Consider the following 22,468-nt stretch of genomic DNA (forward strand, 5'->3'; position numbering starts at 1 on the left):
CAAAAAAGGAAACTAGGCATATGTGTTTGTACCATCATATCGCAGTCTTTAGCCGTCTGCACCCTATATGCAGTTTAGCACAAGATGTCTCTTTCAAAATTTCTTTAAAAACGCAGCTTCTTTCGCATCTTTAAATCCAAAGTAGCTGTGTGGGCATCAAGTGATCTTTATGTGCATGCAAAACAAACACAAAAAAGGACAGTGCCCTCTCCTCGTTAAATATGTTTATTTCAGTAAGCAATTCATAGTAGATAAAATATAAATTGTTGATCCCAGGCAGTTGTCGCTTTAGCAGGTTATGCATGCTGTTTTTATAAAGAAGACTATCTGAGCTGTCATGCGTATGCATCTGTTGGATGCAATGATGTCATGCCCCACATACGGGGCATTTTATGCATACTCCCGGATGTTAAGGTTGTCAGATTGCATGGGGATAATGCTCATTAATCAGTGGAATGTTTCTTTTTTTAAATCACATGACCGAGGGACAGATGATTGGCTGGGGGACCATTTATATGCTACAAGTACATGCTTTGCTTGTGAACTCTGAGGATGGGGACACGCCCCAGAAACATGTCAGTTTTTAGTAACCGCAGCAGGCTGGTCCGGTGCATGGAGACTGTTTCCTTTTAGGTGCTGTTCATTTTTTCTAGCATGGACATTTTGGATGTGGAAAGAATTTGATATACATGTCTGTCACAACTGTTGTTTGTGAGTATTTTTAACACTTTTAATTGCTCACTAAAATAAATGTACTTCACAAGGAGAGGGTGTTGTGCTTTTTCTGTTTGTTTTGCATGTGCTGGAAGATTTCCCTGTTGGACGGGGGGAGCAGCCTTTCTCAAAGATGATTTATTTTATGAAGGACCTATAGAACAATGTGTTATCTACCATTAGCACTGGTTGTTGTAGTATTTGATCTTTAAGTGCAGTTTACCTACCTCTTGTCAATGTCACTTTAATAGTGAAACTCATAAAGGGCTTGATAGGAACTGTAAAAAAGGCTAATTTTGGGGCAGCAATGCTCTCTTTATTACAGTGCTTTGCAGCTGAATGATCCCCCACTAAGAATTACAATAGGAGTGCACTACTGAACAAAGGAATCATGAAAGATTGCCATAGTCTAAGGGATCTATTTATCAATGTTTTCACCCAATATTAATTGTCACCTTATATTTTATTAGAAAATGTGTGAATCTTGAAAGTGGTGTGAATCCTGGGTGGAAATATTGATAAACAAACACCAAATGAGTATACTGTGATTGGTTGATTTCTTAAAGTTACACTAAACTCAGAATTTAAATCTTAAAAATGGAATTCTGTACCCTAACTATTAACAAAAATGTAGCTTATTTGTGTATCACTCAACTGTAGATCCTCAAATCATCTCCGAATTGGTGCCGACACTGTCCTTCCTTCTGGAGGGTGGCTACTTTTGTTCCCCATGGTCCCTGTGTGTGTTGTAAAGTAGCCACCACTGCCAGCTTGATCCCTTAATGAACTACAATCCCAACACAAATTTGATTGTAGTGGATAATTAGAAGTCTTGTCAGGTTTGCATTGCTTTTGCACAAAGATCTGCCTAGTACACATACCTCTTCACATCCATACGTTAGTGGGAGCACAACCTTCAGTGGTGCTAAGTTAATGCAATGGAGGAAAACAATAAAATTACCAGACCCATGTTGGTCTATGGGGAGTTAACGGACATGTGTCAATTTACATCAGATTACCCCCAATGCACCACAATCAGGTCCACCTAAATGCAACTCTGTTCTATTTTTTTTTTTGATCCGGCCAAAGTCAGGGGTAATCAGATGTAAACAGATATACGTCCTAAAAAACTAACAGGCAGACCTGATTGAAATGCCCGTATGAAAGGGCTCTAAAATATGGAAAAATATTTAAACACAGTGGCTTTGTGGTATACAAACCAAGGTGGAGATGCATCTATTAGACCAGCACCCGGGGAGTCTTGATGGCGGCTAAGGAATTGGAGTGGTGAAATTTCCTTTGGTTCTACAGTGGCTCAGTGGCTAGCAGTACTAGGGGTCTGCAGTTCAAATTCCGGTCAGGACACTATCAGCAAGAAGTTTGCATGTTTTCCCTGTGCTTGCGTGGGTATTTTGGTTTCCTCCCACACTCCGAAGACATTTTGTTAATTGGCTCCTTTCTAAATTGCCTTGTATGTATGTGAGATAGGGAGATTATAAGCTCCTTGAGGGCAGAGACTGATGTGAATGTTCACATGTAAAGTACTGCATAAAATGAATGGCGCTATATAAATACCTGCAATAAATAAATAATTAAACAAATCAATCTTGGCCAATAGGTATTAATTGTTCCACTTAGAACATCCATTGCCAGTGTTTGCCCATGCAGCTTTATTTACAGAATCCATGTGTGCAAAAAAAATGGGAGGACACACTCTATATCATTCTTAGCTACATGCTTCCCTGCTAGAAAGTTAGGATAGAGAGCACATTGAATCCTGGCATAATGTTCATTCTTTAAAGTGTTCCATTCAAGAATTTTCATATTATAGTAGCTGAGACAGAGTATGCAGAAATTCACATAAATACAGGTAAATCATAAAAACTTAATGCAGGTGATGTCTTTGGTGAGCCAGTAATGCATGTCCCCAGTGCTGCAAGGCATGAGTGTTCAGCTAGCTACCCTTCTGGTCCTAGACATTTTGCCTTTTGTTGCATTTATCTGTGCAAACATGAAGCTGCATTGAAATTCTCAGGGTGAGAATAGGCATGCCTAGCACAGCCAAAACATCAAATGTTTGTAACAAATATGTTTTTTTTTCTTTAATAGGCATTGCTAAAGATCATTGCAAACTAGATGCTTGTTAATCACAGATTAAAGCAGCAAAAAAAATATATTCAGGAAAACTGTAGCCGGCCAATTTGCAAGTGTTGCAAATTTCAGCATTATTTAATCATTACTAATGAAAGGTTGATATTGACCGATGCTGAAGTTCGTCCATCCCTCTTAAGTCAAATATATTGAATTAGCAGCTGGGATGCTACTGAATGGCAAGATAATTTTTACTTGGCAATGTATAGCTTTAGGTTAACATCTAAGCATGAGTGACAATGTCTTGCATTATTTAATCCTTGATCAGTAATAGTAACATTTAAAATCTTGGATAGTAACAATTTAATGTGAAAATATTAAATGAAAGACACTATGAAGCCAGAGATGAACCAAATAAATTCAAATGCCAAATCATGTTAAATCATTTGTATTAATTTTAAACATGTATACGGCAAGGCAACCTATAGCCCATAGTACCGAGGCAACATACATTTAACATGGATAAATAATTTAGCTGCCAGTTAAACTATAACAATTAACTTAACCTTGAAATCATAGTACCAACAACAAATACATTGAACAACATAAAATAAATAAATACAGAAACAGCAATGCACAAGATAAAGTATTAAATCATTATTTTCAATCACTCTTAGTGACTATCTGGCTACAGGAGTGTCACATATAATCCACTCACCTTATTACCCACACCACCTTTGTAAGGTACACGGTGTCTGTTGACTGAGCGGCTGCTGTTAGGACAGGGTAGGCATGTGTGATAAATTAAAATACGGATAAATATTCAGACATTCAGATGCATCCAGATTTCCGAATGAAATTTATAACGAATCTGAACATATGCAAATTTTTAGAAAATTTTTGGATGCATCTGAATTTTTTTCCGAATGTCATGAAAAACAAAAAAAAAAAACCAGCATGGTGCCCCCCCTACTCATTTCATATAAGACCCTTTACCCTAAAATCCCCTACCAGACCCTTGATCTGAGCAGCAGCCTGGAAGAGAAGAGAAGTGGGGGGGGGGGGCACAAGTGTGCACCTCTTCCTGCACCCTCCCACATGCACTCAACATGGGGAGGATGCTTTGTTGATAAGGACAAGGGCCTTTTCCCCACAACCCTAGCCTGGTGTTGGGGTCAGTGGGCAGATACGCTTATAGAAATTTGGGTGCCCCCTTTATTAAAGGGATCCAGATGCCACTCCCTCTCATGAATGAGTAAGGGGTAGTTGTTAGCTCTACTCATTCATCAAATACTGTAAAAAAGCAAATAAACACACAACACTGTTGTAAAAAGTCCTTTAAAAAAACACACACAACACCGTTCTTTACAAGTCCTTTATTAAAAAAAAAAAGTCCATCCACAGATCATTCACATCGTCCAGCGATGGAGATCCATGTCAATCACGATGGACGACGGCTGCAAACTCGCCAAAACTATACATTCCTGACATCCACAGACATGTTCAATCCCGACGAACACAAGTTACAAAATGACATCTCTGCTACTGAATGTCAACGAAAGGGGCGGAGCGAGTCGTGACATTACGGGACTTGTTCCGCCCATTTGTTTACATTCCATTAGGGAACTCAGAGCTGTCGCGGAATGTAAACAAGTCGGCGGAACAAGAGAGATTCACAGCCCCACTAAATTTTGGCCAGATTTATCTAGGATGATTATTTTAAACCATAATGCACTACATGGCCTTTGGACTATGGCTCGCAGGCGAAGGACACACATTTTCAGTAAAAAATACTTTAAAAAATTTTTTTATGCACATAACATTTATTAGCCATTTTTTAAAATATGAAATGATCGGTTGCATCAAGTAAATGGATGAAATGGTGAAAAAACTACAGAACCCAAAATTGCCCATACCTAACATATGTGGTGAAATTGTCATTTTCATATGCAAGTGTACCCAATGTATATTTGCGTTTATATGTGCATGACGGCGGGAGGCTTTAAAAAATGTTGTTTTTTTTTTAAAATACAAAAGTTATACTCACCCAAACCTTGAAGCTGGCTGGCTGGTTGGTAGACCGGTCCATGCAACCTTGCTTCCACTCCTGCCATCTAAGGTCCTGCGAATCATCATATTCTATACACTTTATAGGAAGTAAGGATGCTGAAGGACATTCCATCACTGGAGCAGAGGAGGAGAGAGGCTGCCGGGACTGCAATAGGAGCCAGCCATCTGTGAGGATCAGGTGAGTATAACTTCATTTTCCTCCCTATCCCCTAGCCAAAAACAAGCACTCAACTTAAGAATAATTATGCCTGGGGTTCTTCTTCAAAGAAGATCTTTGGGAAAACTAAAAACGTAACTGAACCCCCACACTGCAAGGGTGCTCGTTTTGTCTAGAGGGCTCAAAAAAAGCAGATTCACTCACCTGATCCTTGGTCTCTCCAGGCTGCTAGACCAGTCTCTGCAGCCTATCTCCCTTGGGCCCTGGCAGTCTAAGGGCCACTAATGGCACTTATGCACGTCCATTGCTTATGGCCATTCTAAAGCTGGAGGGGGAGGGAAGTGAGCGCTGACCACCGTGGGACCGAGTATTACAGCTTTATTTGAGCCACCTAGACAAAATGAGCACTAAACCCTCACACTGCAGCGGTAGCCCCATTGCAAAGTTAAGTTTCTTCTTTTTTCTTTTCTAGCCTTAGTTCTTCTTTTGCTTTTTTTTTTTTTTTTACTTTATTTTTTCCATGTTCTGGGACCCATGGAAGTGAATGGATGGCTGCAGGGCAGCCAGAAGCACTTCCAGATGAAAGCTCACAGTTGGCTTTACAAAAAGAATCAAACTCCTGGTTGCTATAGCACTTGGGAGTCTATTTACATGGCCTTGCTACCATTGCCGTCAGCCTAACTGTCGTGGCAATGAAAAGGTTAAAAGTGGCTTTTTGTTTTAGGGGTGGAATTTTGAGGTTTTCATTTCAGGTATGGTTTTTTTTTTTAAATGTTTTACATGGATGGGGTCTTTTTTTTTAAATTATGGGTGCATACAGCAGAGCATTCACTTGTTCCTGACCATTTGTTCTTCAAGCTACTGTTTGTTCACAGCATGCTGCTGCATCATTTGAAAAAGATGTAAATCATTTTACAGCCAGATATGCATTGTCAGCATACACTGACCATGTAAATGATACTATTCTGTAACATCACATGCAGATTTAAAGCATCCCCCAAGCATGTTCTTTAAATGATCTGTGCATTTTTAATGATGCCCTTGGTGCCACATGAAATTTCATAAACCCTTGGCAAATTGAGCTATGGCGGCATTTTATCTTTGCATTGTAGACATTTGTATGATAGTTGATTATTGGCTCCCAATTAAAGTGATATTAAATCTTATTTTTTTCTTTTTATGATTAGGAGGCCCACACTTACATGAATTCACTGTTCTTCTTTAAAGTTTTTTATTTCCTTGTCTTCTAGCTGCTCCCCAAACTGCTAGCCCCCATGGCCTGTTTTGCTGATGTCTCCATTAGCTGGCCGGCTGCTGAGGAGACACCTATGTGTGTCTGATACTGACCGACTGTGCCCATGCCTTGCTGTGTACATAAGCATGATCACACACAGTGTGTGGCAAGCCACGACCCTGCTCTTGGCAGCTCTCCTCCCAACAGACTGACAGCAGATGGAGCCTATCAGTCCTCTGCCCTCAGTACCCTCCCCCAAAACCAGGAAGTTCTGGGAACTCCATGTATCTTCCCGGATCCAGTCGAGGTGAGAAGTGACCACAGGTAAGTGTGGAGGTGCAGAGGATCATGGAAAGGTAGTGGGCATTTTTTACCTTAATGCAGAGAATGCATTGAGGTAGAAAATGCCTAGGCTTTAGTACTACTTTAAGTTTGTATAATATAATTACAGTAAGAGAACAGGCACACACCAGATTTTTGAGCCTGGAGCCTGCCATACCCTCCTGAGAGCAGGTAAGTAAAGTTTTATACTGCGGCTGCCGATTGTAATTTTCTTATAGGTATATGTCACAGTGCTAATCAAATGCAATAGAGAATGGCAACCGGCTATAGAGCACTATAAATCTCAGCAATCAATGACTGCTGGTTGCCATTCTCGAATTGCTATATAATCATGGATTGATTGGATCTGTAGTCCTCTGTTGCTGGTTAGCATTCTCCATTGCTGAATAATCATGGTTTGAATGACAGTTAATGAAGAAACTGCCCTAAAATCATTTGTCTGTATTGTTTTTTTTTAAATGTCACATGTCTCTTTAAGAAATAGTATCGGTATTTGGTATCGGCAAGTACCTGAGGGAAAGTACTTGTACTTGGTCTTCAAAAAGTCGTATCATTGCATCCCTATTCATTATAGATCAGGGACTGAACAGAGAGGTACTGTATCTGGAAAAAATGGTACATGCATGAATCTATAACCGGCCTTTATAGCAGGGCGCACATTGGGAAGGCTTACAACAATACAAAACACAAAAATTCCCCAGCCTCAACCTGCCAGCCAGCCTGCAACCAAACAAGTAGCCCTATAAGGCCGGTTATAGATTCATGCATGTACCATTTTTTCTAGTTTGACTATTTTGGGTTAGGGGGACGCACTGGACTCCCAGCGTGCATTTTTGGTTGCTGGGCCTCCAGTGCGTCCCTGCACATTATCAGGAGGAGTTGGCTACCTCCAGGTACACCTGCATGTAATTTATCAACGTCATTAATATGCTCACACTTGGAGACTCGGATACATAGAGTTAGGACCACACTTTGCAGAGGTGCCTTGGCGCGGCAGTGTGGCTTCTACATATTTTTGGCCAAAAGTTTGTGCAACTAAAACCTCTGATTTTGACAGGGCTACTTGTTTGGTTGCAGGCTGGCTGGCAGGTTGAGGCTGGGGAATTTTTGTGTTAGGTACTGTATCTGATTGCGGACGGACCTCCGGGAGGAGAGATCAGGCAGTGAACACTTAGGTTGCTTATTGTGGACCCGAATTGTGTTGTAGCTGATTGTGGACTTAGGAAAACTGTGGGAGAATAGACAAACTGGAAGTTCATCATGGCTGGGGAGCAAAGATTCATGGTGGGGTTGGGAGGAAGTAGGAGGAACTGGGAAGCTACTACTGACAGTGGGGGGAGAGCTACCAAAGAAGCTACTGTGGATTACGATTGGGCAGCTATGACACTAAGAAGACAGATTGCTGAGGAGAAACTGTGTTGCCATATGGATACTGGTGAGAAAACAAGGATAAAAGAATGTATCTGCCAGCGAATGTCCCTATATGCTGGGACCTGTCAGAATGCAAACTCCAGAAGGGTCATGTCTGAGAAGTGGCACATGCCCGTTCCTTCTACATTCATGCCTTATGATGTATTCCTTTAGAATTGAAAGTAAAAGTTGCAATGCCTCTGTATGCCAAACCAGAAGAAGAACTGGGGCTCACAAATGCTGTGAGTAGTTTCTCGGGGTTGATTATTCATATCTTGACTGTGCTCCATAATCTGAGCACTTCTACAAGACATGATTTATCCTCATGTGAAATCCTCTGTTAAAAACAGGAAGTTGCAACCAATTAAAATCCTCTTCAGCTCCTAATGAGAAATAAAAACTTGCAATGCTCTTGGAAAAATGTAAACTTTGCACAGGCTTTAGGTCACATCAGGGAGCACAAATGTAGTGTTATTTTTTCTTATGGCAAGGAAAAGGTCTTTGCTTTATTTTTTCTCTGTTTCAGTGCATTGATTCATACTTTTGATGTTTAACACCTACAGAGATAAAAATAGACTTAAAAGATGCTTCTGCAGACAAGTGAAGCATATGCTAACATATGCACAGAATTTTATTAGATTTTGCTGCTTTATGTACGTATGGCTGATGGTATACATTGTATCAGCAATAAAACTAACTTTTTAATATGCTTATAGGTTGTTAAAATAGAAGCTTCTAGTAGGCAGAAAACTAGAATACTCATTAAACTGTACAGTTTAAACTATACAGTTTGGAATGATGTGACCTTAGTACACATGGCATTGCGGTACCATATGTTGCGCTGTGCTTAAACACAGGGCCACTGGGAGATGCACTAGGTTGACATTCAAATAAATGGCAACGCTACGTGCATTGTGTGATAGCATACACTAAACATATGGTTCCCAGCATTTATTGCAAAGCTATGTTGTGAACAGGCCCTTAAAGACCATTAGCCACTTGAGGACTTGATGTAGAGATGCACTTTAAAAATTTTTTTTCTAGTCTGTTCTATACAGTCCAACTATCATTATCTAAGCACTGAGAAAGTAAGGAAATGCAGATGTAACTGATGTAAATACAGTGTAAATGATACAAACGTTACTTTCACTGTAATATTAGAGTACTTCAACTGGCTCTGTCCTCCAGAAGAAAGTAGACCAGAAGATATTTAAACCTCATGTTCTCCATGATTAAGTGTTTTAAAGGGGGGTACACTGAATTTTACCTTTCATCTAATGAAATTAAAATGACTGGAGTGACTAAGGATCCTACAGGACCATAAAGAAACCCTATAGTGAAATGAATAAGAAAGAAACTCAGAATAAAAATGCTACATATCATTTGATCATAGAGCACTTCAAGTATAACTAAAGACAAGCTTTTTTTTTTTAGATTTGAGTAGCGTGGTAAGGGAATAGAACCCCTGTCATGTTTATATTACCGTCTGTGCTCCCATTAGGGAGCTTTCACTGTCTCTAACTGCCCTGATCACCATTTCACAGGGAATGAAAGTGAGCTATAATCAAAAAGTCTGAGTTGCCACCAGAACAGGAATAAAGGAAACATCCTCCAATAGAGACCTTGCTTGTGTGACGGCACTTGTGTGAGAGGAGATTAAAAGTATCCTCTCATTTTCTATTGAGTCTACAGGACAGGGAATGAAGAGAAATCTCCCTAATTAGACAGCGAAATAACTGAGAGCAGTTTAACCCAACTTTATTCTAACCAAACTGAAAAAGAGGCTTTGACTTTAGCTACCACCCTCTGTGTGATTTCCTTTTTGTGAACAGGGCTGCAATGATCCCCACACTCTTATATGTATCTGATACAATCCAATACTCAAGGTAGAAAGTATAGTAAGATATAAGCCCACCAGCATACCAGTGAAAGACAATCTCTTGCGATCATTTTATAGTTACATAGTTTTGAGGTTGAATAAAGACACAAGTCCATCAAGTTCAACCTTTGTGTGCGATTGTGTGTGTGTGTACATGAGATCCTGTGTGGTCTAGTTTTTAAGAGTACCTGTACCCCTGTATGTTACGGTCTCTGAGGAAGGTATCTAAACAATACCCGCATAATTAGTCTTGAAACAGCCACCTTTTGTCTCTTATCTGAAGCCTGTGACAGTGAAAGCACAAATGGGAAACGGTGATATAGAGTTGTCACCATATAACAAGAAGTGCCTGAACAAAGACCTTCATGACAGGATCCCCAGGTATTACCTTATTGAAAGCATAATAAAAATACATAATCAAAATAATAAAATAATTTTTGAAACAAAAGTTAAAAATCCTCAAAAAAACTCATTTTTGGGGATAGCATTAGAATTGTGTTTGCATTAAAGGAGCACGCTGGGCAACATTGTTATTAACCCTCACAGTGGGGACACCCCCACAAAGGGTGGGCTGCTCATTTTCGTCTAGGAAGGAAAATAAAAAAGTTGCATTCACTCGATCCTCAGAGCTGGTTCTTAAACTGGCCCTTCCAGCCTCACTACCCTTTCCTGCAGTGTTCTAAGGTTCCTGAGTCATCACGTTCTATACACATTGTATAGGATTTGAGAAGACTGAGGGGCATACCATCACTGTAGCGGAGGACAGAGGCTGGAGGGAGCGCTGTCATAGCTGTCCAGCTCTGAGGTTCAGGTGAGTATAATTTTAATATTGTCCTCCCTAGACCAAAACTAACCATTAATCCTTGAAGTGCGGGGGTAGCCCCACTGCAATGGTTAATACAAATTTTGCACATAGTTCTCCTCCCTAGACCAAAACTAACTGTTAATCCTTGAAGTGTGGGGGTAGCCCCACCGCAATGGTTAATAAAACTTTTGCTTGAAGTTCTTTAAAGACTTTTATGGCCTAAATTAAAAATGTGGACTTTAAAAAAAAATGTATGCTTTCATATTCGGTGGGGTGCATTGTGGTGCACTTCGGTAGGCATCCCATTCATCTGAATAGGTTGCTATGCGATGTGGTGCGATACAAGAAATCGGTAGAAAGTCACTCGCACTCCAGCTTGATCCAAAGTCGATCTTTTTATTGACTGTAGAAGTGTCACATTTCAAAGCGACGTTTCAAAACCATGTGTCCCTTCTTCAGGCAAACCAAAAGTGGTGTGATACAACACACACAATGAGATGGCTAATTCTGCTATGTGGCGCCATCCGGAGTCACTCTGAGTACCCACCCTGATGGGGGTACCTCATAAGGTGCGCAGCAGGATTCTGGAATACACATTAAGAAATAATGGCACCACAGCACACCTAAAAGTGCAACATGCAATACGGGATTGTGTGTGCTCCCGCATCTTAAAGGTGTGAACGCAGGCTAAGACAAATATAATGCTGTTGGTGACCTTCACATAAGTTTTATACAAGTCTTCTCTGGTTCATTTAAAAAAATACATTGATATCTAAATCTGTTAGGTACATACATTTATAATGGTGTATCCTCGGTGTTCATTGACAGAGCACTGCTTATGTACTTGTGTTATGCAGATTTGACCTGTGTTGTGCTGTACAGGCACAAGTGGATGCAATCAGAATATCTAAACACTTCTAGTGTCTTTGGAAAAGCATGAAGTGCTTAAATACTTCACTTCTGCTTGAGTAGTAAATGCTTTAAAATAATGTTTTGTGTTAGGAGGGACAAAGCGATTCGCAGAAAAACCCCATTCCTATCAGTGCAGCTGAATTTATTTTCTGTACGTTTAAAGCCACACACAGAAGACAGATGTAATCCAACCTAGATCTGTATTTCTTGAAAGAATTTTCGAGAAGTGTAAAATGAGCCAAGGAAAAGCACCTGCTTTGGTTTCTCACAATAGAATTTCTTGAAGGATTAACGTTCAGAGGCCAAGCTGCTAAGGTGATTTCTTGTGTTTAAGATGCATACAGTACACTGAATCCTTTCCCCCTACTTATCAAAGACATGTCACATCATACTGAAGCTCAAGAGACTGTATTTCTCATTTCATAGGCCATGGAACAGCTTTCACAAATTTGGTTGGCAGTTCTTTCCAAGGAACGCATGATCAAAGACATATATTCAAAGATTTTTCTAAAAAAATATTATTATATTCGTTGCATAATGTCTGGCTTTATTGTTGTAATGTGTGGCCCCGATAAGATTTTTGCTGCTAAAAGTACGCTACCCTGCTCTTTTCTATTATTTATGTGTGTGATTCTTTAAGAATGTTCTTCTATGGCACCTGTGAAGATGTGGGGATATGTGACCATATAAAAGTTTCTTTACTGGAATAACTTTTTTCTTCCTTCTATGTTTTACATAAAAAGAAAAAAAAATATTTTTGTCAGCGCTATATTTAAAACAGACTCTGCTGAAGCCATTTAAATCTCTTCCCCATGGGTTCCACCTCTGTTATCACCAAACAGGTTACAGATTATCTTCCAAATTAAACCTAAAATGTTTCAAAGCGTATCACATTGGCTGCTTCATGTTTTCTCTTAAAGCTAAACTCCAGGCAAAATCTAAATACATGGATGACCAGCTAAAAACATGGATGGCATGCACATAAAGGAGCTGTTCAACTTGGCAGACAGCACATTCAGCCTGAAGACTTGACTATTCTTTCCATACGGTTCTATTAATGGGAGGGTCTGGTTTATTATAACCACTATAACCTGGTGCACTTTCAGTGTTCTAATGAGGAAAGTTGCAGTGCCTGCATTCCTTTAGAAGTAATCAACCCTCTTACCAAAAATAACAAGGTGGCGAGTAACTCTTAAGGCCTGGCTAGTAGCTCAGGACTTGAAATTTTGAGCCCTGCTATAACGTATTGTAGTATTTTATCATAAATATTTAAATGTTTTTACCCATAGTCACTTAACACTGAATGGACATTCTTACACATTATTTTTCCTTCCCATGATGTCTAGGGTCCATACGTATCATGATTTGCCAATGAATGGTTCATGTCAAAGTATCTAAAAGACAAAAGTACAGAAGCGCCCTATAGGGGTAAGCTGCTGGAGTGAGCGCACTTGTGTGAACACGCAGTTCCTGAGCCACTGACAGGCTAATGAAGGGAAAGAGATTTCTCTGAAATGCATCCCTGGTTACAGCAACATAGTGAGACCCATAACCCCAGAGGAAATGGAAATGGTCAGAATTAGAGACAAACTAAAATTCTAAGCAGCTCAGGAACTTACAAGTTCGCTCTTCGGTCCCAGCATCCTTGATCTCACCAGCGCCCTACCCCTATAAGGAAAACAAAACAAAAGGCAAACGTACTCATCAATTCGTCACCAGCTTTACAGCAAGGTTCACATGGAAGGGCTTTACACAGTACAACAGCAAAAAGTTTCCCAGCACACTCACCAGCCAGCATGCAAAAAAATGCTGCTGTTTCACATTTTCTGCAGAAGACGTGTATCTAGACCTCTGTTTTAACCTTAGCGGTGAGACAAGTTTTTTTTGCATGCTGGCTGGTGAGTGTGCTGTTGTTACCCTTATAAGGGGCCCTAGAAGGCTAGGATACTTTCCTCGCTCTGCTGTGTTTTTGGCTTTCTCACAAGCTACTCATTTTGTTTATAAACTTTTGATAAAGTCTAATTTGCTACACTTTCCCGGTGCGGTTGTGTACTTTTGTCTTCTAGATTCTGAGAGTGCACTCACTCTGTTATTCAGGATTTGCAAGGCTGGATGTCGCGTCATAATTAGGCGGAGACGGTGGCAAAATTTTTGATTTTCTTGCATAACTGGACACATAATATACAGCTTGGAATGGACTATTTGTAATGTATCCCCTTCAAGACCCATATAATCCCATCATGGGGCCTAAAGGGGTTAAACAGACTCTGTTCAGATTTGTGGAGCCGGTGGCCGGCTTTACAGTAGAGGCAATTCTGGCGGCTCAGCTGCCACAAGATCACTTCTACGATCCGGTAAAGTGGCCACCCTCCCCCCGCCCAACACCCCCACCATGTTTCCTGGGCTCTGCTGCCCCGGAAGGCTGTCCTGGGATCTGCATCTCGGGTGTTGGTGGAAAGCTGGGGAGGAAAGCGGTGAATGTCCATTCACCGATCTCCTCCCCATTTAATGGGACCGGGAGCAACGCCTATTGCATCACTTCCGGTCCCTGAGCTGTCATTGCTGGGCTCCTGAAGCCCAGCAGCTGGCTATTGAAGTGTGTTCTGCACTTCAATAGCTTATTTAGAGTAGAAAGGTAATACTAGGGGTATTTTGGACCCCCTGTATCACCTTAAAGATTACCTGTCACCACCAATATACTATCAATATACTATCAGTATACTATCATATACTAATATTAAAAAATATTAAGTAAAATAAATGTAAAAATAATTTAATTTTTTTAAAGTTCCCCTTCCCCGCAAGCATGCGTGTCTTCATAAAAAAAAACACGTCGGGTGCGCCTACGTACGAAAACGATGATTCCACTACTGGGTATTGCCGCACACACCAGAGTGAGAGCAATAATTCTAGGGCCAATATTTACATGTATCTCAAAACTGATGACCTGTAGGGGCTTTTGAAGTGTCAGCCATGGACTTTTTGGGGTACTGAACTTTGTTGCAGTTTTACGGACGCACACAATTTTTAACTTGGGCATGTTGGGTATCTATTTACTCATTGTAATGTCATCTTTTATGTTTTACAAAGAAAGGGTTTTATATAGTGTTTTGGGGCACTAAATTTAACTTAATGCATTTTTCACAAAGTTTTGAGGTTTGATAATAAGTTGCGCTAATATCGTGCAACATAAAAATTTGCAACTACCACTGCGTCCTACAGGGTCTTTCAGAAAATATATAACGTTTGGAGGTTTTAAGTAATTTTCAAAATGTGGATTATAACATGTAAACAAAAACGAAAAAAAGGCTTTGGTCCTTAAGGGGTTATACTGTATTGCTACCTATGCACTACTTGGTATCAGCAATTGTGGAGTTTCTATTTCATGTTAAAGTATGATTTCCATATTCACATATTTGATGCAGCTATTTTAAGGGCCTAATTAGGACATGCAAATTGAAATATTTTTTCTAAGTTCCTTGTTTCATGAATATTTCATCTAGAAATTTTTGCAGCAATTTGTAATTCTGTTGTTTTCCACCTCGTAATCTAACATAGACCTCCTACACAGCAGGTGGTGCTGTTCTGTAATATACTACATAAGCTATTAGTTTTCAATTTTGTTATCGTCCAGATGTAGCTCCTTCAAATTTACAGATATGTTTGCTTATATAGTATATGTAGTTGGTCTAATAAATCACAAAATGCTTGCCTGAAAATTGTGTATTACTTTGCCAGACTAGTTTATATTAATCAGAAATGTATTTTTTGCAGAAATGTATAAAACTGGAAAATAATTTTGATGACATCAAACATACAACTCTTGGAGAGCGAGGAGCACTCAGAGAAGCGATGAGGTAAGTCTGAGTTGCCATGGTAACAATCATCCATGTGGTAAAGCAAAAGTCATTCTTCATTATTGGGGGAACAAATGAGTTCATTGCCACCATTCAGCTCTTTTCTCCAAGGTATTAATTTGTCACTGGATAGGCTTCCCTTGAGGCTGCACTTTGGTTTAAAGCTGCATAAATAATAAGCTTCACTGCGCTGTAAAAAAACTAAATGTTTAATGGGTTGCTTGAAATGCTTAGGGTTCCTGTGAATTATATTTATTCTAAACTATGAATGAATAGAAATTCTGATATTCCGCAAGGAGAATAAACGGCACATACTTAATAATTTAGCTAAGCTTTCTATTTATTAAACAATAGAATAAAAACTATTTCACAGAACTTTCATTATGTGCTTTTAAAAATGTGTACAAACTTTGTAATGAAGTAGGTCCTTTGGCCAGGTGTGTTAGTACAGAGGTGAATTAGTTTAGCTCTCACTACTTCTGGACAAGTGCACTCTCTTCTGATGAGAACTCAGAAGTAGTTACCATTAGATGGAAGTACACACCGACAATTTAGGATTATTTAACAACTACATTGTGTTGAAATGAACGTCATCTATAGAGGAGGGCATAGTAGTTAAAATACCTTAACTCTTTCATTATACTGAAATGCAAGCTTCCAATCACATGATCATTGTGATAACCTGTGAATGGCTATCACACTGAGGAAAATGGATATTGTGTCTTTTTTTCACCCCCCCAGAGGAGAGGAATTGTGAACAAATAGGCAAAAAAATAATATAGCTAGATCAGGATCTGATTTAGGTTAGTGTCAGGGCTGCCTGATCTAGGTTATTGTTAGTGTCAGGGCCAGTATTAGTGTCAGTGTTATTATTATTATTATTATTATTATTATTATTATTATTATTATTATTATACAGGATTTATATAGCACCAACAGATTGTGCAGCACTTTAGAAAATGGAGGGAGAAAATTAAGTTAACAATACAATTTCAATACAGGAGGTCCCTGCTCATAAGAGCTTACAATCGAGTAGGAGGAACAAGTGATATAAAAATGAATAACTGAGTGGTAAGATTTAATGGAAGAAGTGAAAGGATGGTTATTTGGAGGCTATATGGAAACACTCTGGAAAAATCCTGGAGGTCAGCATGCAAGGAGGTGATGAGAGCCGAAGAGCAGGAGGTCTTGGGAGGAGCGAACAGGGCGGTTTGGGTGATATTTTGAGATGAGCTGTAATTGTTAGTATTTTGAAGTGTTAGTGTGTTTTAGGTAGGATAAAAAAAAAGCAAAATGTACACTTTTTCTGGGCCCTATTAGGTAAAACACTTAACACATATATGTAGTATATTCGTGAACATCAGGAGCATGAGAATTTATTGGATACACTACATAGCTGCAAAGATGTGTACAGATGTTACCAACACATGACAAAGTTGAAAAACTGAATTAGGGTGTTAAGGTTTGTTTTACCTTCTATCTCCTAAGGGGCTAACTTATCCAATACCAGTTTGGCTGTTTTTTACCCTGATTTATGCTAACATTCATCAATTGCTAAGGGATTGCTTGGACAAGGTTACCATAACTGTTACTGTTTTTGCATAATGTGGTCATAATTCCTATATTTCTGTTTCTTCTAAATCATGATGGGAGTATAATAAAACTTTTTTTGGCTGCTGACTGTAATGGGCTATCTACAGTTGGTTGTGTTAGCTTCAGAACTGCTTTTCTGTCTGTGCAAGTCAATGGGAATGCAGAAACAGCTTGATGCAATTTAGAAGAATGTCAGCTGCAGATCCAATGAACCTATAGAGGCATATAGATGGAACTCAGTATCTCAAACTGTTCTTGAATGCAAGCTAAATACATCTGAAAGCATGCTGCATTTTGCCTGTAAACACCAACGCTCATGCGTATCTTGTTGCCTAGGGAAATCTTGATGTCCTCTGTTTGTGGAGCAGCACAGAATGAGACTAAAAAAAGTCAAACTGGAAACATGGTCTACCACTCATTTTAGAAGTTCTTTAAAGAATCATTTATCTAAATAAACTGTAATTTATTTTTACCTCCAATATTTAGGAAACATAATCAAACATTATTAAAATAGCAAGGATGACTAAATTGTATTGTTTTGTATTTAGTGCATACCTGTATGCATTCTTAAGATGTAAGCATGGTCCTATAATTATTTATTGTAGAAAGGGCTCATGGGGGAAAATAAATAGATTTTCAATTGTTTACAGTTATCCTGTTGTGGAAATTAAAATGCTCCAAAAAGCTGCCTGCAAAAGAAGGGTGTAAATACTTTCCTCACCCGATGCCCATGTCACTAAATGCTGCTAAGTTGATAAGGAATTATCTTCTGAAGTCTCTTAGGAAATGGACACTTCTAGGAGTGTACATTGCCTGGTCCCCCAGAGCACTCAGTAGTTTCTCACCTGGCTTCTATGTCACTATGGAATGACTAATAAATGCCCCAATGGGAGATCAAAACTCCTGGAAGTGTTAGTTTCCCAGCAGACGTCGAAGATGATCCCTCATCAACAGAGCAATGTTTGGCAGTACAGGTTGCAGGAATGGTAAGTATTAATAATCTTCTGCTGCAGGGAATTCTTTTTGAGCAGTTTAATTTTAATGACAGGTACAGGGTATTTAAGTATTGTAGTATTGTATCTGGATAATATAACAGCAACATGCACAAGAACATTCTCTCTTAGCATATTCTAACCCTTTTTCTGAAAGCAGGTAGCAATATCTTTCAAAAAATAGTGAAGATACTAACTTACCTTTTACAGAACTGTTTCCAGAAAAGAAAGACTGAACACAGCATTCTCACACACACACACACATATATATATATATATATATATATTATATAATAGGTATTGTTTTTATGTATTTATTGGCTTTGTTGGTCGATAAATTGCATTATTCCTGCATTATTGAGTCCTACTGATTCTCTTTTATTGAAACTTAGAGTTAACGTAGAACCTCCAAACACAATGGCACATTGGAAAATGGCAATTACTTTTGTTTAAATACTAATATACATGTTGTGTGAGTTTGTGCTGTTCTCAGCTCCGCTTGCATCCATTAGCCACTCTCAGGTCATCAATTATCAGCAGGAGTCCATTCAGTGAACCAGATGGTAACTTTTAAAAGTATGCATGTCTTGTGGAATTTATTGAGTATTAGTAATGATTGCTTTTAAGGAACTGACTGGTTACAGTTGTTTCAAAAGAGAAATCATTACTAGAAATAGATAAACATTATTTGTTGCATCTGTTTAGGATAAAAAAATTGCTTTAGTAACTGAAAAGCTGTGGTAAATGTGTTTGCAGCAAATATTCTCATGTCAGTTTTAGCTACTCTTTTTCATTTTAGAAACACTGGATCCCATTTGTAAAAGCTACCATAACATAGTCACTTTATAGGATAAATCATATTCTGTCTATAATTGTTCTGGTCCATGTTTGAATAACCATCAGCTTTGATCACAACAACATTCTTCCAGTTTACTATTTGCAACAAGCATGTTCATTGTATTCCACAATCTATAGTGAATATTATTTACAAACAAAAAACATATCATACCTAATCACTGGGTTTATAACTTATTTAGAGACTATGCTAAAATTCCAACAAGGGTGAGGGCAATACATTACTTAGGTGTAAAAGGTCTGTGTCCGCTAGTGGGCAACTGCCCCCGAGAGGCTGCATTGCACTTACTGTACCTCAGTGAGTCCCCAGGCAAGCAGACCATTTAGTGTTAATAATTGCACATGTATTAGTGATGAGATCAGATTGATTGAACTTCAGAGAAGTATTGCAATTACTGAACATTTCCTTGTTACGTGATTTGTAATTGCAGATCTAAAGGTACCTATATACTTGTCATTCATTATGGTCAATTACAGCTGTCGGGTGTTTATTGCTATAGAACTAAAAAAAAGGCACACACCACACATCCAATACATTCTGCAAATATATGTGGAAGGGGACAGGAGGTGGGGAAGACATTAACCTGGTATTCAACATCAAGCCCTGCATATAGGAGATGTGTACAAAATGGGTGCATCACTTGAAATGCAAGGATCTACACAGTTGTATAATGTTTCGAATTGTGAAGCAGTGTATTAAACCCTAACTCCAGGCACACCAGGACCCCCCTTCACTATTTTTGAACAAGCCCCCTTCCCACTTGTGTACCTGCACAGCTATAATTCTTTTGAAAAAAATCAATAAGTAAGTTTTTCCCTTTGCATAGCTTTATCTGGTCTGATGACTTAACCGGTCCTCTTCGCCCTCTTCTTTCTTTGCTCCTAAATGCTGCAGGGAATGTGGCATTGCTCTCTACAGCACACAGCTGTGATTTCAGGGCTGGGGGTGAAGCCTTGATGCCCTGAACTCACAGGAAGTGAGTTGAATGATGCTGGGCATGCCAATTTCTCTTTCTAAAAAATTATTTGTGTTTATACTGTCATGTAACATTGAAACATGTAACAAATACAAGTACTAAAGAATGCTATCTTCAGCTATCGTCAATGTTTTAAAGATGTAACAAGTAACTTGCAACTGATTTACTAAAGAAATAGAGACTGGTTACTTATGTGAATTTTTCACTGAGCTTAATAAATAAATGTGCTGGCAAAAATCCTGCTTTTTTAAAATTTCCTTTGCACGTGAATAAGTATTTGAAGTGAACATAGTTCACCTTATTTACTAACATTTACTTTGTAAAGTGTACATACATTTAACAGAATTATAGTTCATGTTGCTAAATGAACACCCTCTATTTCTCTAGTAAATCAGCCTCGATATCTACTAGTAGCACCTTAAAATGAGCCTGCACGTGCAGCTTCCCTCTACATACCTTTGGTCTGGGAACTAGAACCAAAAAGTGAATTGAATCTTCATGCATACCAGTGAGTGGTCACCACTTTGCTTAACTGTAAGCGATTTATCTATGGTTGATAAATCATATCATATAAATGTGTCTTCAGGATTTTGCTAAAACATGTTTGCTTGGTATCCCAACATTGTGGTCTCCTTTAACTACCGGCCGGCCGTTGTGTATACACGGCCGGATGGGAGCTTCTTGGATGTAACTGGGCGTGTATACATGTCCTGTTACTCCCGCCCACTCGGGCGTGCAGCGCGCGAGTGGGAAATGCCCGTTATTTGTAAACGGGCATCGATGCCCGTTAATATACAAGCTATAGCCGGCGGATCACTTGTATGAGGTCCCGTCATGCGCACCCCCCCTCCGTGGCTCCCCCCCTCCCCCTGTCCAGCTGGTCCCGGGCTCCACTGTGCCCGGTGCGAGCCCGGGACCAGCATACTGCCTCTGTCACAGGAGATCAGAGGGAGGTGGGTTTACGATCTCCCTCCAGTCCCCCCTCTGCTGTCAGAATGCGGAAGTGGTGTATATTACATCACTTCTGCATTCTCGTGTCACTCTCCAGCTTCAGCTGGAGAGAAGCTGATGAAGCAGATCTCTGATGTCTCCATAAAGAGGACCTGTCACCTCTTTTTCTATCACATATAGGGGCTTCTTAGCCCCCTCTGTGATAGCAATAAAGTTAAGTGAAAAAAGAAAATAGGAAAAAAAATTAAAGTTTCCCCCCCCAAAAATGTTTAAGTTACACATAAAAAAGAATTAAAAAAACAATTGTTTTTTTAAAGTCCCCACCCCTGCATACACATGTAAACAGGCGTCAGGTGCGCATACCTGCAAAAACGACGATTGCGCCCATTACGCCGCACATGTTACATATTGCTGCGAATGTCGCAGTGAGAGCAATCATTTTAGGGTCATCAATCACTGATAACATTAAACTGATGAGCTGTAAAAGCTTTTAAAGCGTCGCCTATGGCCAATTTTGGGTATGCTAGTTTTTTGCGATTTCGCAAGTGCGCACAATTTTTAAGCTTGACATGTTTGGTGTCTATTTACCCGACGTGACCCCGTCTTTTATATTTACCAAAAAAAGTGGGTAATATTAGTTGTTTTTTAACATAATGTAAAAAAAAAACGTGTTTTTTTTCAAAATTTTCTGTAATTTCTCCTGAATATAGTAAAAAATAAAACCCCCAGTGGTGATTAAATACCACCAAAAGAAAGCTCTATCTGACCCCAAAAATGGTATAAAATTAATTTCAGTACAGCGTTGCATGACGGAATAAATGTCAGTCAAAGTACCGCAGCGCTGAATACTGAAAAATGGCATGGCCATGAAGGGGGTCTAAACACCTGGTCTTCAAGCGGTTAAGTATAGACAAGTCTTTGTGTAAACTCTCAATATTGATTGAATCCAGTCTGCAGTGTTTGGGATTGGTTGAATTAATTAGATCATTTTGAACAGCCCTGCTTTTATTTCTCCAGCGGACTACAGCAAAATATGATTAGTAATTATTATGATGAAATATGTTAGGTTTAGGCTCACAAATTAATATCATGTTTTACTAATATTCTATCTAAATGGCAACCTGTCAGAACGCCTGTTATATGTCACAGCCAGGTACCTCATGTACAGGTATATTATTTTTGAAAAACAGTAATTCTCTTGCATTAAGAACATGCAATCCATTTTAAGCTTTTAACAGTTTGCCCAAGAGCAAGGACCTCAAGGTGTTTGTTTCACTTTCGTAAGACTTTAAACCATTTCTGTGGGTTATTTTGAAAATTGGTTTTACTTGCTTTTAAAGTGTAACTGAATTAAAAAAAGGAAGATTTGCTATGTTATAGGGGACATTTAAACATGTTAATTGTGCCTAAGTAGTAGCCAGGAATTTTTTTTCTAGAATTCCTCCTGAAAGATAGCAGTGCACTTCCTAGTATGTGAGTTTGCCTAGTTACTCCTGTGAATGTAGCCCCATAACTGTGTCTGCAGTGTAAAACTAAGGCACGGTGGCTTCTGATTGCTGGTCTCGTGAAACTTGGTGATGTCACTCGCATGCTGCTCACTGTTGTTCTAGCTGGAGATTCTGAAATGAG

The 22,468-nt window shown here is 39.2% G+C and overlaps 1 protein-coding gene across 1 annotated transcript in view; it reads left to right on the plus strand.

The window, feature by feature from the left end:
• The window catches only part of LOC108794248 (dihydropyrimidine dehydrogenase [NADP(+)]-like), a 263,732-nt gene that overhangs the window by 134,153 nt on the left and 107,111 nt on the right, over positions 1–22,468 (plus strand). The window contains exon 3 of the mRNA XM_018565259.1: positions 15,389–15,471. Within this exon, the coding sequence (XP_018420761.1) occupies positions 15,389–15,471 (83 nt within the window). The remainder of the gene's footprint in view (positions 1–15,388; positions 15,472–22,468) is intronic.

This window comes from Nanorana parkeri, unplaced genomic scaffold (genome assembly GCF_000935625.1).
Source record: "Nanorana parkeri isolate BGI_ZX_2015 unplaced genomic scaffold, ASM93562v1 scaffold824, whole genome shotgun sequence".
In the NCBI taxonomy this organism is placed as follows: domain Eukaryota; kingdom Metazoa; phylum Chordata; class Amphibia; order Anura; family Dicroglossidae; genus Nanorana; species Nanorana parkeri.